At 41.0% G+C, this 17,980-nt stretch overlaps 1 protein-coding gene across 1 annotated transcript in view; it reads right to left on the bottom strand.

Annotated features, from left to right (window-relative positions):
• The window catches only part of LOC145416881 (protein lin-54 homolog), a 102,174-nt gene extending 94,014 nt beyond the window's left edge, over positions 1-8,160 (bottom strand). Inside the window, exons 1-3 of the mRNA XM_080285747.1 lie at positions 8,100-8,160; positions 7,700-7,821; positions 387-544 (exon numbers count right to left, since the gene is read on the bottom strand). Coding sequence (XP_080141873.1) covers positions 387-544; positions 7,700-7,709 — 168 coding nt within the window. The 5' untranslated portion in view covers positions 7,710-7,821; positions 8,100-8,160. The remainder of the gene's footprint in view (positions 1-386; positions 545-7,699; positions 7,822-8,099) is intronic.
• Between the last annotated feature and the right edge of the window lie 9,820 nt (positions 8,161-17,980).

Raw genomic sequence — 17,980 nt, 5'->3', positions numbered from 1 at the left:
GCTGCCGTATTTACAAACAGTATTCTGATTCAGTATGACATCCTCAGGGTAAAGATACAGCCTTTCACAGGGAGAAGTTTCACTCTCCTAAATATACTGCAACTGTTGGGCAGTACCTAAAATACAGGGTGGTTAATAAATGCCACTTCAATAGAAACTCACCTGTTGGTACCTGCACTCATCTGTGCAGGTGTGAGCATAAGATGAATAATGTGAATGATGCAGGATCGACACAGATAATGCTGACTGTGCTATCCCTATAGCTAATGAGAAAATGCCCAGTGGGGTGGAAGAAAGGTATAAAATGCCCAGTGAGGTGGAAGAAGAGTGTACAGTGCCAAAATAATTGAATCATGCAAATATATCCATCAACTTAAGTGGCATACATGGGTTTCAGCTGCTTCCTGTAGAGCTTCAAAGTCAGCTGCCTGGATGTTGGTGAGTCCGAATGACTCTAAATCTTGTGAGAGCAACTGACTTGACAGCTCTCCTAAAGTGGAGGCGTCGATGAAAACCGTGTTACCCCCCTCACCTACATCCTTGTCTGAAACAAAGGCACAACATGTAGTGCATCAACATTAACCTAACTTTTTTCTCAGCAAGAATGGGGTGATGTTGGTCCAGAAAAGAAAGAAAGAAAAAAAAGGGGGGGGGAGGAGGGGGGGGGAAGTAACCAAAGAAGAACTGATCAACAGCATGCCCAGTGAAACAGATCAATTTATTCACCATTCAAGACTCCAGAATCATGACTCCATCTCACAGGCATTACCACTTGCATTTTTCTTTTTCTTTATAGATGTGCATCTGGTACAGCATATTACATATAAGTCAGTCTATCTACTACTATGTAAAAAAAAAAAAAAAATACTGATACTGGACAGTAAACTACTGCATGCTGAAAAACTCAAGATCAATGGGGGATCTTAATACTAAACCATCATGTTATTATTTGTTTTGGGGGACAACTTGTACTCTTGTCTACCCTACAAAACATTAACACTTTTACTGGTACTCCATAGCTAGACAGAAATTCGTTACATTTTACTGAAGGGATTAATCGGGAACAGAAATGCTGGCCATTTATTCTGTAACAGAGTCAGGCCTCGTTGCATGTTGTGTTGTTCCAAAACACCACAATGTTTTCCACATGACTGGTGCTGTGAAGGGAAAGGACAAATCAGCATTATAGACAATTAATCAGTAATCTACTGAGGACTTCATAATAAAACAAACATGTCAAGCATTTCTCTTAAAACAGGAATGCTATTGTCTGATGAAACTGGGTCACATACAACAGACCCTTGATATGGTGAACCAGTATGCAATGAATCATCTATATAATGACGAAAAGTTAGGGCCATTTATCAACATACAATAAGCGTTTTACTTGTATGATCATTATAATCCTGTATGAAGCCCCACTGGTCACTGTACAATCGCTATTATTGCTTATACCAGGGTTATTCAACTGGCGGCTCACAGGCCAAATCCAGTCCTTGTGTCCTTTTTTTTTTTTTTTGACCGACGCAGAAGAATGAATAAACAAATAAACATGCATAAAACAGACAGTTTTGCATTTTTCTTTTTGGTTATGAATAAAGCCCATAATAGAAATCTTGACAAACTCAATAATATGGGAAATAAAACAAAAAATGTACAGTACTACATGAATACATTTATTTGCACACTTACATCAGTACTTAGTTATATTGTCCCTGGCAAGCAAAACTTTTCTCAGCCTGGACACAAAGGAATCAACCTGATTAACAAAGTATTCCTTGTCCATAGTGCACCAAATCCTCTTCAGAGATTCCTCAATGTTCTTCACATTCGAGGGGCATGTCTAACAATCTTCTTCATCTTGTTCCAAGAATTTTCAATGGGATTGAGGTCAAGCAAGTTACTTGGCCACTCTAGGACCTCAGTCCCATTGACTTGCAACCACTTTCAAACCATTTTTGCCCTGTGGGTTGGCACTTCATCATGCATAAAAAAATCACATTGCTGAACAGGATAAAATGGCAGCAAACCTTCCTTCGGCACATCCAGATACCGCTTCCCATTCATTACCGCATTCTTTGGTAAGAAATACAGCCCACCCCTTCCCTTATTACCAGTGAAAGCCCCCCAAACCATGACACTTTCCGGGAGCTTCACAGTTTTCACGGTATACCTGTGGTAATACCTCAACACTCTCATGGGGTGACATACCACTTTAGAGGAATCCCTGACCAGCCTGAATGTTGATTCATCTGAAAACATTACTTTCATCCACTGCTCTGATGTGAAATAAATGTACTTCTTACAAAAAGCAATCTTTTTTCTTCATGGCTTCCATAACCACTGGTTTCTTGGCAACACGACATGCAGGTAAGCTAAGATCATGATTCAGCCTGTGCTAAATGGTCCGAATTGCAATGTTCTTCGGCAAATCTGGGAACCTTTTCTTCAGTTCTGCAGCTGTTACAGATAAATTTGCCAATACTTCAAGCTGCACAACCTTGTCAGTCCTCACAGAAGTCTTCTTCTTGTAACCAGTGCCTCTCTCCCTCTTGGGAACAGCACCTGAAGGGAGGGCACCGGCAGCATGCTTGAGGTCATAAACAGCTTGCCTTGAAATGCCTTTCTGATGTGCCACATTAACCACAATATTTTCCCGTTCAAGCAGCAGCAAGGCACATGTCTTTTCTTCAATCGTCAACTTCTTTCATCCCATTCTGGCAAACAGGAGTAAAACTAGAGTGGAAGGGAAACAGAGGAAACTGAGGGAAAGCTTGCTCTAGAGCATTCAAACATTCCATCCTTCCTGGGAGATGACCAGAGCATCACTACCAGTTCCTGCTCATTGAGCGGGAATGCGAGGGTATATCAAGCTGCAAGGCGTACAATCAGTTTCACCAGGTGAATGGAATGCCTCTCGCACAATTTTAACATGAGGAATGTGAGCCACAGCTCAGGCTGGGTAGTGTCACGCTGCAAGTCACAGCTCAGGCTATGCTAGCCTTTCAGTGGCCACGCATAACCATTAACTACTCTACCCCTACGCAAACTTATGCTTGGCGCTATGTGAAGATGGAGAGAGATTTTTTATTTTTCACCAGATGATGCCCTGGATGTTTATCTTCAAGTTTATAATAAACAAAAACTAAACTTTTTTAAAATTTTTTCACTACACCCCTATGCAAACTCATGCATGGTGCTACACAAAGACGGATTTTTTTTTTTTTTAAACCAGATGATGCCCTGGATGTTTTTCTGCAAGTTTATAAAAAACAAAAACTAACTTTTTTTTTCATTTTTTGCCCACCACAGAGTGGGAAATAAAAAGGTAACAGCGCACTCCACGGGTTAAACTTGATACACAATCATGTGTCAAGATTTCCATTGCACATATTATGTCAAGATTTCTGTTGCGGCCACTGTATTTAGCGGAAAATGTAAATACAAATGATGTATGAATTTCTCGTTTCTTTCTGTGTATGTTTCGACAGAGAGAAAAGATACAGGTAAAGTAACTTATGGCCCTTATGTTAATCTGAGTTTCAAAATTTGGCCCTACTTCTAGAGTACAGTAGTTGAATAGCCCCTGCATATACGATCGTCGACACACAAGCCTACCATCATTTGTTTGCTCCAGGATGACCTTTGAATTTGGTCACTATCAGGTGTGTAAGTGTTAGTGATGGAATAATACTGTAGTCTGGTGTTGCAGTTCAAGCAGCAAGTGAAGTTAAATAATTACCAGCTCAGATGACCTGGAAATCATCACAGGTGAGTTGGAAACTTGTTTTTAGACTTTGTTGGGTGGGTAACCCTAAGCCAAAAATCTATCCCTTTGTACCCAAATATAATTGACTCGATAAATGATTATATGTCATGTGATGGATTTTTTCCAAGACATCACCAATGCAAAATGAGGGTGTGCTTTACTAAGTCATGGTTGCACACATATCCAATTTGATTAGCCTTAGTTATGAGGCAGGAACAACTTTCCTTGGTAGGCAATCAAATGAACCCTTCAATCTGTGCATAACTGGCCATCAACCGAACTGAAAAGGATTAAGGATCTTCATCAGGTTGGAAAGTGCACAATATATTTAAACTACTGTACCGTACTTTATATTACTGTAACTTGGATGAGCTATAATGGGTCTTCTCTTCTAAAAAATTTGGCCTTGATCTGGCCTTGTTTAAATGTATGTATATACATTGAGTCTACGTTAAGTTAGTTTGTTAGGGCACATTTGTATGGCACTTTGGTATTTTGTGAGACTGCTTTAATGTCTAGAAAATGTTACCTTCTGCCATGTTTACAAGTGTCCTTTCAAATCCATACTATCAGACATGTTTTCTACCCTGTATTTTCTGCTAATTAAGCTTTACTTAACCCCTGCAGTCTGATCTACATTCTTTTCCATTTTAATCTTGCTGTCTCTAGATGATGTTTTTCAGCTTAAGAAAGTCCTCTCATACTGATGAAATTTTTTGTTATGGCTACTTGCACTCTCCTAATTATTATTATTTTTTTTTTTCAAAGACAGTAGCACCTCTCATATTCAAAAAGGCCAACAAAAGTTATATTACTCTGGCTATATCTCACCTCTCTTGTCCACAAAAGTCTAATCCAAGGCAAATACAATTAAATGGAGAGCAAAAATATGTAAAACAATAAATCTGTCCAAAGATATGATGGAGTAGCCCTTCCTCCAGTATGATTAGGTTACAATGACAATTCTTTCAATTTTTCTTAACCTACATTTAGCTTGGGAGGTGATCTCAAAAGGACAGCAAAATAAGCCGTTACCATGTTACCATCTTAAAAAACTTTTTATGGCTGCATTTTCTGACATTTTATTCAAGCTGGCATCAGTTGCTTTTATTCAGCTGCGAGTGAGCCACAGAAGCCCTTACATCACAAATAGTTAGCAATAATCCTCCCATGACATGGAAATTTTTAGTACAGTATAGAATTCCAGCTAATGTCTTGCAATTTCATTCACCAGAGTGTGTATATAGGCCTACCCTCACATACATGTGACATGGACATGTAGAGGTGCATGTATGTAGGAAAACTACTGGGCCTTCAGTGCAGGCTGTGAAGCCTATGCCCAGAGTTGGACACATACAAAAAAAAAAAAATAATAATAAAATAAAAAAAATACTGAGACAGTTAAGAGAGTACAGTATGCTATGACTTGCAAGGGTTAAAAGTGGATTTTATGCAGGATTTTAGTGGCTCAAAAAAAAAAAAAAAAAAAAAAAAAAAAAGGCTTGGATTCTACATAGGCTAATGCATTTTTCATCCACACAGTTTCCCTGATATCTTAAGCCCTTCCAACCTAAATACAGTGGCCTCTCATCCAGTAATGTAATTAGATCTGACGGCACTGCTGTACTGGACTAATTCTGTACTGGACAATCAATAAACCTTATGGGGAAAATTATTTAAATTAGACAAGACTCTAAGGCACGAAAATCCCTAGAATGTTGTAAACACTGAGAGATAAATGCATAATATTGCTGTCTGACATGATGAATAAAAAGCAGGTAGTATTTATTAATGGAGAGAGAGAGAGAAAAAAGTAACGGTACTGTCCAATACGCTATTAAAGTGTTAGCAAGCTGGCAAGGACAAGGAGACTGATGCTGAGTGACATCACCACACATGGCCAAAGCATGTTCTCAATGGCTGTGACACTTCTCAGAATAGCCTAATGAACCTCACCCCCTCCTTTAAAACTCATTAGATTTCATGCACATCTGTGGAAGCATGCAATACTAAGGTAAGTTTTGTACCACACTATTTTTTTCCCCTGACTATTCTGAATGCCTACCGTACTAGGCCTAAATGCGATTACTACGGTACTAAAGAAATGCACGTTGGACATGAGGCCACTCTACATCATTTATATTATACTCTTGCTACCTCCAAACCATTTTGTTAATCCCTTTAATCCAATGATGTTTTGTTCCATTATACTCTACAGTAATCCCTCAATTATCAAGACAGCCACTCTCAGGACCATGCATTATCCAGATGCTGTGATCTGGCTGTTCAAAACCATTATTCACACATTTTTGCATTTTATCTGGACAAAATGCCTGCATCTGGGTGGAACTATGGCCGCGTGAAGATATTCGCCCAGTTGGATCTCTCTCTCTCTCTCTCTTTTTTTTTTTTTTTTTGAGCCATGGTGATTGCTTGCCTGTGGCTGAAGGGTCTGGTTGACCATAAATATTGCTTGGCTGTTGTTTACAGGTCTGCTTGGCCAGACAGAATAGTGTAAAACACCATGAATAAGTGTTGTACAATGTACTGTAGTGGGCTTTTACATTGGCTTTCAAAGTTAGGGTACCGTATGTACAAAGTGGGGTCAGGGGAGAATTGAACTGAACTGAAATATTTATTGCTGCAAAAGGTACAGAGCACTAATATAACAAAAAAAAAAAACACTATCCAGACAGAGCCACTATCATGACATGCCTTTGGCTCTATTATGTCAGACAATCAAGGGATTACAGTATTCTTGTTACTCTACTGACAAATGATTTTACTGTACTCAATTTAGGAATGGCCTCTCATCTTTAAGTGATATTGAAAGCTAAATCTATACCAACTGGAGAAATATAAAACTGAATACAATTGTCTGCCACCATAAAGCAAATAATAAACAACACATCATCAGAGTGAATGGGTTAAACCTTGGACAGGACATTCATATTGAAACAGGCACCATAACTCCTTGAAAATCTAAGACCTCTCTTTAAAGACAATTAGTTCATCTGAAGGTAGCAATAAATAATAATAATAAAAAAAAACAAGTATGGTTTATCATCAACAGTTGTTCTCTAGGTGTCACTCCTAATTTTTAAAGTGCTGAAAGTTCATTATGTTGCAACTGCAAGAAATCTTCATTAGTAACATGTTATTAAAAAGTTCAGATAGCTGTAAGCTATAATCTGTAACCAACAAACACAGCATTCTGAATATTAACTGAAAATTTGGATAAGTCTATCAATTTGGGATATACAGTAGTCTATAAATACTCTACACAACTTCCCTGCAGTTTTTTTCCTTTCTTCTAATTTTTATTTTTTTTACTGTATCTTTCTGAATCAATACAAGCTCCAGCATGCAAAGAGAATGTTACTGCTGATGGATGGGAAGGAAAGAGCAAAATAATAAAAATACACTGAAAATGCAGGGTAGAATTAATACTAAAACTGATGCTTGTTGTGCATAGGGAAAGTTATGGTAATTAAAATGACCAGAAGACTAAAGCAAGACCATACTACTGACTGATGACAATAATTGAGCCAGTACATCATTACTGATGGAAAATGAAAATTCATGTGTTTAAAGCAGTTAACCAAAACAACTTCAATAGTATATCCTGCCTTTCCATTTTGGTATATTTTTGTTAAACTACCAGCAATAAACTGTTCAGAAAGGGCTACAGAAGTACACAGGGGAAGACTGAGCACTACCAGCATTCAAGGTCTAACAAATAATTGAAGCAAAAACAATTTTGTTCATACTGCAAATAAAAACAAAGTTTCACACTGCACATTTGTTTCCTGGATCATGACACATGGACAAGGCCCTCAGGAAACATACAAATGATTGGTAAAATGCTCCCCAGGCTTCAATATGCCAGATATACCATAAAACATTGAAACAAATGCCAAAAATACTAACAAGAGTCCATCGTCCTAGTTAGAAGACGCGCCCCCACTCGGCCGAGCTAGCACCTCGGCAAGACCACTCCATATCATCCCTATTTTACCGCCTCAGGGGGGACTTGGCACCTTATTCACTCACTAGCCACCAAGTATATGATGAACAGAATAAGCTAACATCAAATAATCACTAATTGACTCCACATGGGCCCCGATAGACGAGTATTTCTGGGTTTGTTTTCATTGATTATCGCTATTTTCGGTGGTGTTTACATGGGTGGAGGGCCACTTTATTCAGCCATTTTCCCCACATTTTCAGAGAATTCCGTCCCCCAACCTTATAGCCATCTTCAGCCATCCCTTAGCTACATGACAGGTCCCTACTCTAGTTAATTACCAAACCACAGAACGCGACTTACCCGGGTTATTGTGTGGCATTTTCAGGGTGTTCAAACTCACGCGCCCACCATTACAGTCCCAGGGTCCTCTGTGGTGCGCACCTTCTTCCAACGTTGCCACGTTCAACAAAACACGTTCTCTATTTTACATAATTTTTACCAGTTAAGATGTACATTTTTCATATATTTTAAAAAACCATTATTTAAGTGAACATATCTATATCTGATCTTTCTGATAAACAGCCTAATCTCATTTTATCACACGTAAAATTTTCTATTTGGCACATTACATTCCACTCCCGCCATCTCCATTCAAGACATGTACTTCCGCACCAAACATTGGCTAAAATATAAGACATACCCATTTTATATAATTGTTTGGCATTTTTATTTGCTTAATTAAATTATGCAGAATATATGAGTATAATCATGTGCAAAAATAGGATACTTGGAAACCCCCCAAATGACAGAACCCAGATTTTCACAGCGAATTTATTTCCAGTCACGAGACTTGGTAGTCAAACCAGAATATATATTATACATTTCATCTAAGAAGAAAAACACTATTTGCATTTATCAATACTCATAAAGAAATATTTTCCGTTAGCTCACTTGCTGTAATAGAAAAAAATAATCTGATTTTTTTAAATGTCGAAAGGTTGAGGAGCATTATAGTTTTATATGTATATGTTTGTTTTGATCGTAGTAAATGTCAATTAGATAAGATCTGTCAAAAGCAGATAAGCGTACACGAATTTGCAGAACAGATAATGGACCTCAAGCTAATATACTCATACATTTTCTGTTCTTACAACGAACTATTTAATCTTCATCATTTGCAGGTGTTACTGTAGCACAAGGATGCTGGGTTCTTTACTATTGCACCTAAAATAATGTAAAGTAACCTACAAATGCGTACATTAGGCTACTGTACATAGCCCTTAAACGGAAGGGATCATTGTGTATATTATTTACATTAGTTAATATGTCTCCTAGAACACCTTTCAAGCCGATGCTTGGGGATGTTTTATCCTGTGGCAAGATCCACCACCTTCCTGTATTAGCACTCTGTACCTTTTACAACAATAAACGTTTCAGTTCAATTATCTTGTACCTTGCAGGCGATTTTATCTAAAAACTCTATCAAAAAGACTCTGCTGGTCGTAAGAGGCGGCTAATGGGGTCATTTTGTCACCAATCTTTTTCAAGACTCTTTACTTTCCTCTTCTCTTCTGTCCTACCTTTCTTCTTGATATTTCTGTGTTTCTTCCAGCCTTTATTTTCCCTCTAAAGAAGGTGGTAGTTTGAGGACCTCCCATTGATGCTGACCTTTCCTCTCTTCCTAGGTCAAGCCTTTCTGACTAATCAAGCCAGTTCATCGCCACGCCGCTTTATTGCCAAGTCATTTCATCACCAAGCGACGTCAGCGTTAAAATACTACTTCAGTGCCAAGACCACTTCAACGCCCAGACCAATTCTACGCGAAGATCACTTCTACGGTAAGACCTCCCCAACGTACGTCAAAATCATTTTAATGCCAAGACCAATTCTATGTCAAGATCACTTATACGCCATGACCACTTCAGCGCCTGTTATGCAGCGTGTTCTGGGTCCCGACTCCTCGGTTCCAGACACGGTGCGGTTCTGGGTTCCTTATTCCTGACCGGGTCAGTGTCAGCAAGGAACGAAAATACAAACACCACGGGTCAATAGCACACTTATATATTATCACAAGGCAAATACACACAAGGTTCTATGATCGAAACAAAGGGACTGCAGTGACTCAAAATATCAGATACAATAATATTACTCTCTACCTAGTTCAGCAAGTCTTACCCTTTACATGGAATTACACCTTCCTAATACACAGTGTTACAAGCAAGGCTACACAGGGATGTCAGACAATACATGGTGTATCCTCTCTCTAATGCGTATAACAGTAGGCTATATCTCCGGTCCTTAACTCTAGGTATCCGCGTCACAGTTACGAGATCCTAGCTAATACAATGTATCCGCGTGACAGTTACGAAGCCCTAGCTAAGCTTAGTCCTTACACACTTTATAGGGGAGAGGCTATATAATGCCTGGCGCTAGGTACGACAGGTGTGTACCGCCTGAGACGATTATATAGCCTGACCCCGAAGTCTAGGTGTCCGCTTGACAGGCACGAGTTCCTAGATAATATAATACATCAGAATGGCCTGGATAGTATCCTAGCTAACCTTATTCTACACACGCGGTAGTGCGGTACAGGGGACGGATGTACACACTACCTTGCACTAACCGTTATGGGAGAGGGAGGGTGGAGGGTCTGGGGAGGGGGAGTATACTGGGGAAAGCGGGACGGGGGAGGGACGCGGACACTGGGGAGGATCACACTGGGGATTGCAGTTCCGTAAGGGAGCGAGTAACACTGGGGAGGGCGGTCACTGTTGGGATACGGTCCCGTCTATGGGCGTCGGGCACTCCGCGCGAGTAATAGGATTCACTGTGGCTTACTGGGGTGAGTCACACTGGGGAGGGTTGAAAGAGTATCACAGAGGGAAGACCTTCGTGAGGGCCGAGACACTGGGGAGGGATTTGGGAGGGGCACCAACAGGAATCTACTACTCACAGTTCCGGCGGAGTGGAGGAGAGGCCCATGGGACAGGAAGGCCTATGCCGGGAGCTTCAGGTGTCGGCCCGGCGTGGGAGGTAGGGCGCTCGGTGAGTAGTATAGGGGCGGGTGTTCCGCAGGGTCGCCACAAGTCCTCGGGGGGTAAGTGGATGGTGTATGGGGGGGCTCCCTAGCCGCAGCGGCCCATCAAGACAAGCAACCACCCTCCCACGCCAGGCCGCCTCACCACGTCCCCTCCTCACCCCCACCACTGCCAGATCCAGCCGGCTCTCCCACCCACCAGCTAAATATACATCCGCATCCTCAACCACACCCGTCCTCACCACCGTCACTACCAGCTCCAGGTGGCTCTCCCGCCCAACGCCCCCAGCACCCACCAAACCAACCACCCCCTAAATCCAGGTCGCCTCAAACGTCCCCCTAAAATCCAGGTCGCCTCAAACGTCCCCAGCCTTCAGCCAGGAGACGTCAGCCACCCTCCACCACCAGAAATGAAGGTACGACGCGCCGTCTGGTCCCCCGCACAAGGATATCGCCAACGAATCCGGGGGACACCTCAACTACTCCACCTCGATCCTCCTGCAGACACCACACACCTCCACATCACCTACGCCCCACACCAGAAACCCAACCAGATCACACACCACTACACCACCCTCCTTCGCCACCTCACACCAAAACACTGGACCTCCACCTCAGACACATACCACCTCCAGCCACGGGGACGCGACTTCTTCCCCAACGACGGTGGTGACCTACACACTCCCGCAGAGTTCCCTCGGAGTCCCCCCCCCCCAGGACGGAGCCACGGCTCCACCCCCACCCCAGAAAAAGACTACATAGCCTGTGCCTCGCCCCTGTGTACTATTAGTGAACATTGTAGCTATTGGTGATTACATTTGTATGTATGATGTGCAGTAACTGTCTTGTATTGAAGCCTGACGCTGTCCCTGTGTCTTGCATTGTATACAGTTGTATATATATTGTAAGGAAGTCAACTTGAGGCAATATATGGGTACTAGTGGTCTGCCGAGTTTTTATGCCCTGTCCTCTTGTTGTGTGTTCTAGTTCTGATCTCGAAAGAGGACCCCGCTCAGTAGCTAGTGTTCTTAGGGCGAGAAGTCGACCTAAAAACCTATTTTTAAAAAATCGCTTAACTTCAATAAACTCACCTGAAGATAGGACATAAGGGGTTTGCCAAAGATAATATGAACAGAATTGTGAAGAGGCTTCGTAGTACCTTTTCCTTAGCGATTTACATGGGCGCAGGTAGGATTTTGTTATGGGCTGGGGGGAGCTGGCTGAGTTTTGGTTAAACTTATTCTTGAGATACAGATGCTTGGAATATAATAGGAGCCCATCTAGATAAAAAGAAAGAAAAATGTACCTAGAGCTGAACAGTAAAGACAGCATTAATTAATACCTGAGTGAATTAAAAAAAAAAAATGATTAAGTGGCTTCGCGCCGAGGCCAATTGATTCCCTCCATCCCCCCCCCCCACACCCTTTGCTGCTCCCATGTTGACTTATTTTGAATATTAGGCTACATCCTTTTGCCCTTGAATGTAGTTTTTCCATTGTATTATTGACATAGATTGCGTAAGTAACCTAACAGAGATAGCCTAAACTGGTCAGAATTAGAGGTGCCTATAACCCTAGCACATAAGTTGACGAGAACACCCTATGGCCCTTTTAGTATGAAAATTCAAAGAGGTTGGCACACGCCCGGTGGAGACAGAAGGAGACGAGAGGGAAGGAGAGAGGAAAGGAGACAAAGGAGAGAAGAGGAGAGGAGAGGAGGGGAGGGGAGGAGAGGGGAGAGGAGATGAGAAAAAAAGAGGGGAAGGGGAAAGGAGGAAGGAGAAGAGAGGAGAGTTAAGTCAAGAAGAGAGGGGAGACGGGAGAAAGGGTGAAGAAGAGAGTTGCTTGGGATTTGCTGATCGTAAGACCCGGAACGTTTTTAGAAGGGAAATGAGGAACAGAGATGAGGTCAGTATTTTTTCATCTTGCTCTTTATTTGCCATTCAGTACAAGTTTCAATAGTCTAGGAAACACTGTTGCGAAAGAACAAGCAGGAATGAGAGTCACACAGCCAAGTGAGAAAAATATAATACTGTGAAAGTATGGCAAGGCAGCCCTGTAATATTCACATTTTCTCTAATGCTTGTTAGAGAAAACGGTTTACTGTTAAGGTAAACTATAGTTTATTTTTCTAAGCCGAGCAATGGAATTTGCAATGATTGCCGTATAGTTTTTATTTATTTATTTATTTATATATATATATATATATTTTTTTTACGTATCTAAATCTAGGCAAAGTCTATAGATTCATTAATCTGCCTATAAATGAAACCCGATTTTCTACATGTTACATCGCACTTCTGACTTAGCGATTTATTTTGCAAATTACACCTCAGCATTCCCGCATATGGTATTTATGTAGCTTAATAAATAACTGACATAGCTAGCACCAATAAAGTAGGTGATACTGAGAGGAACTAAGCAGGAAAGAGCTGCTCTGCACAAGTGTCCTATACCACATAGAATACAACCCAGAGACCCATTTCATCCACATGACAGTCGTATAAACAATGTGCCCCATGTGTACAGGTGCCTCTTCAGTAACAACCCTCCTTCAGACACTCCAGCTATGACAGTGCAGAAACACCTACATATCCATTTCACGCGCGCAGGACAATAAGAGCACCTCACTCGGAACACTATATCTAAATTGACATCCATTGATCCAGATCCACATCCACCCATAAAAGGTATATATATATCCTTAACCAGAAGTGATCGAGTTCACCTAGCCACTGTCAGGCAACTCACTCACTGGCTGCCACACTGGAAACAACTCTGCTCCACTTGCTTCAGACTCGTTGCTCCAGTTAGTCTCAATTATTCTGTGGACTTATGCTCTGGTATAAAGGAGCAATTTTTCATGTTTAACGAAGTTTGGAGCACTTCTGGGACTCTGTCATTAGTACTGGTGTGGATTTTGTGCCAATCAAGGAGTTTTTGCATCAACTCTGCATCTGATATAGAACATTTCTAACAATTTACCAAGAATTGGAACTTTGAGGAGTCTAGGGAGCGCAGTGATAGTTCGGCCAGGAGGATGGTTCGGCCACTGGCCTTCCTGAATAATGTAGGGGACCTAGATCATTGAGATTTCACATGAAGTTGCGTGATCTTGCCAACAAATGGCACATGTGTTTTTGTTTTGGTTGGCCGGGAAACAGCAACATCAGGTTAGATTTTATGATTTTTCATGACCCCTATGTACTTTTTCGGTGATCCAACGTAAGCAGTAGCTCCATTAATACTTCAGGGTTGTTATCCATATATAGTGCAAATAACATTTATTGTCTATAGGCGACGTGAGAGTAGATAACACTCGAACAGCTTATGAACTCTGGGTTTCGGGGCACCATGTGTACATCTTTATACATGGGGGATGATTCGGCCACTTGAAGTGAGGGATGGTTCGGCAGGGTTGCCAGGTGGCCGAACCATCTCTCATAATTATCTAATGATTTATTTTCTTTATTTAACGATTTTTTTCCTATCTATCTATCTATCTATATACCTAGGCTGCTTCCCCCAAGGAAAGGGAGGTAGCCGAGACAGGACGACACACTCCCCATTTACTCATCCATTCAAACACATTCATTCGCATCTTAGCCCCAAAGGGGAGAACGGACTGATCCTCACCGCACCACACCGCACAAAGGTCAACTGCGCAATGTAATCAGTGACATCTGCAGCAGGGCCCCGACAGCAGAGCTGGTTTACCCCTGCCACATCATAACAGACTCATCCCATTACCTTTTTTCTATAAAATTACATATTCTCTCTCTGTCTCTCTGTCTCTGTCTCTCTGTCTCTGTCTGTCTCTCTCTCTCTACTTTCCCTCAGAAATTGATGAAGCTTCTGTTTCAAGAAACGCTATAATTGGAGTATTACCTGAACCAGTTTCACAAAGCACTAAGCGAAGGCAAAGGTATTACAACTTTGGATTTTTGTTTCACTGGATTTAAAATGCGTTAAGAGTAAACAGCATGTAAGAGAAGTAGCTTTCATTTGACTCGGATATTTTCTTTCACAAAATTATAGTTTTATTTTATCAGAGATAGGCAAGAGTAGAGCCATTTAATATCATTATAAGGAGATTGTTTGTTCCTTGTTTCAATAAAAGGAGATTGTTTAGGTAAAAATAAAGCCAATAAATCATGTCAGCACAGATGAAAATTTGATTCTTAATTTTCCTACTGTATTTAATTCTTTAATTGAGCCCCAGAGGCAAGTGGCCAAATCATCCCACATGGTGGCCGAACCATCCAACGCCAGTGGCCGAATCATCCACACCAAGAGGGATGGTTCGGCCATTTTGGAGACCTTAAGAGTTTGGATTACTGCCAAGAAATGACGTAAGTTTAGGAACTGACAATAGCACACAAAAGAGCCAAAAGATGTGGCTTCCTCTTGGAATAAGCAGATTTTAAGAATTTCTTAAACTTTATTTATTATGATTTTTTTTCGAAAAAGTGGCCGAATCATCACCGCCCTCCCCCATTTTTACTCCTGTGGCTACAAGTGCTCGAGTTTGGACTTTATCTACAGAACAAAAGAATGTTTTCCGTGTTTTTCCGAGCTTTGGACACTCGAGACTTTGCCAAATTTACCAGTACTGAACTACTAATAAATGAAGGCAACTCTGGCTGAACTTTGTATCTCTGTCTTGTGTTGTTGATGGAGGTGCCTCAGTTGGCCCTAGTAGACGACCGCCTGTAGTACGACGACGAACTCCGCGGGCAGTGCCACAAGGAGGGGGGGGGGAATCATGGGAGGCGGTCAGGGCTGTTTATTATCAGTAGGGATAGGCTTCCCAGTGACGTAGGTCCTCTGCCTGTTTGTGGGAGAACCCACACCTTCTTTCGAGCGGGGCAGGTTGTGGGGCCTGTTAGCCCAAGTGAGTAGGAAGGATCACAGAGAACTAGAGGCACTCCGTAAGGGGGCATCAAGGCACCTTCAACTGTTGCTTGAGAGATGTTCAAGGATAGCCAGAATAAAAATTAGACATCTCCAGTCCCGACTGAAAAATACTTAAGTTAAACTGCCAGCAGTCCTGTCATACCATCAAATCTATGCCACAAGGGTAATTACGATAGATGATGGGTACACTGTCCTTTCTTTCAAGGATGAGGACATTGGCACTGTCTTCAAGGACGAATGTCACACTGCACTCACTGGATATGACTTTAACCCCATGGTGCCTCCTGAAGCACAGACCAATAAAACAATAATCCTCTTCAGAATAGATGACCACGTTTACCAAAATGAAGAGCAAAACATCGCTGATTTGATAACGATTAAAAAAATGCATGGGCTGAACATAAAGTGGAAAAGTAATCAAATTTCCTAAAGACAACATCTTAAAGATAGTCTTTAAACAGACAGTATGTGCAGAGAAGGCATTGGATAGTGGAAAAATAATATACTGTCATAGAATCCTTCATCATCAAATAAAGAGGGAGACGTACACACTACTAACAACTTGTATGAGGTGATATGCATTAGATCATCCCACCTCTAGATGTTCTAAACCTATGAGTATAAAGATTGTTCGGAATGTGCCACCAAAGGTCACATCTTGAAGGACTGCGAGTCACCCACTAAGTGCTGTATATATTATGAAGTAAGCCATGAGGCCTTGGCCATGAAGTGTCCCAAAATGAAGGAGGCAATAAAAACAAATGCAATCAACAAGAAACTACGGCTAACAACACAAACAAAACTGCCACATATGCAAAAGTAACAGTAGACAAAAACACGACGGCCTTAATCATCATGTGTAAATTCGAGACTCACTAGACAAACATGGCAGAACCAGGAACTTGCAGCCAAGAATTAAACATCAGGCTTATGAAAAACAAATTTACCTCAGTATATGGCACCAGAAAATCCTCCATCAAGGAAAATTTTGAATTTAATGACATCTGTCACAACACCTGCTCCTCAGGAGTAGGACTGCAGAGACACCAACCAATCAACCAGATCGTGGAGAACAAGAAGACCAACAAGGAAATGAAAAGCGAATAAGCACTATTGAAGAGACAGAAGAAGTACCATCACTGGAGAAAGTATTTGGAACTGACATCGGACTCTGTATTATGGCATCTGAAAAAAGAAAATTCCCCAGAGGAAACGTAACAACGACAATTCTATTTGATGGAATAAAAAATCACTATAAATACACATACCTGAATCACAGCATCATCGAAGATGAACTCATGAACTTAATCGCCAACAATGAGGTAGACCTAAAAGGTTGTTTCAAAACAGTTAATGACAGCACATTCCGTAAAATAAGATCTAGATTAACAAGGGACAGAACACTTCCAGAAAATGGGGACCCAAGACTCGGATCTCAGTATTCATAATCATGTTAAAGGACACAGTTAAAATCATACAACACAGTGTTCTCCAATGGCAGAATAAAAAACATGAAATGACTAATACTTATAAGACTTCAAATCCTGACATTATCTTATTAAACAACACTGAAACTAAACTGAGAAATCAACCAGAAATACATGACTGTAACATACACCGTGAACACTAGTGAAGAACTGAACGACGGATCAGCCATATTAATTAAGAAACCCCTGAAACACAAAATGGATGATGACTTCAATACAGATATTATTAACACAACAATTGAAACAACTTTAGGCCCATCAATATCTCAAATACAAACCTACCACTGAGAAGACCTTACTTACCATATCCCAGTTCTCATAGGCTCATGAACAATATTCTCTCAGCCTACATAATAGGGGACTTAGAAGCAAAATATCCATTTCTAGGACAAAGCACTACAAATAATGTGTGATGAGGGCTGAAAAGACTGCAAGACACCAACAAATTAATAAATCAAGGTCCAAATTTTCCAGCAATTGTAGGAGTTAAACCAGTCTCCACGCTCGACATTGTCTTGACCAACAACAAAGCTTACCTTAATATAACAACGTCTCCTGGGCCATTAACAACTTCAGACCACATCCCATTAACAGTAACCATAACTGCAAGGCCCACCACAGAACCTCCCTCTACATCCTTTACTTATGCAGCTACAGATCTGGATTTATTTAGAAATTTCTTAGAGAATAATCTACCTGGAGATTCATCTTTAGAGGGAAAGGAAAAAGACAAAAATGAGAGGCTGGACCAGTGGTATATAATACAATAACAGTTGCCTTTGAAAGGAGCATACCAACGAA

Source organism: Coenobita brevimanus, chromosome 108 (assembly GCF_032717465.1).
Source record: "Coenobita brevimanus isolate Jiangsu-jjx chromosome 108, ASM3271746v2, whole genome shotgun sequence".
Taxonomy (NCBI): Eukaryota; Metazoa; Arthropoda; class Malacostraca; order Decapoda; family Coenobitidae; genus Coenobita; species Coenobita brevimanus.
Note: the sequence above shows the minus strand (reverse complement) of the source record. Positions and strands in the feature narration are given on the sequence as shown.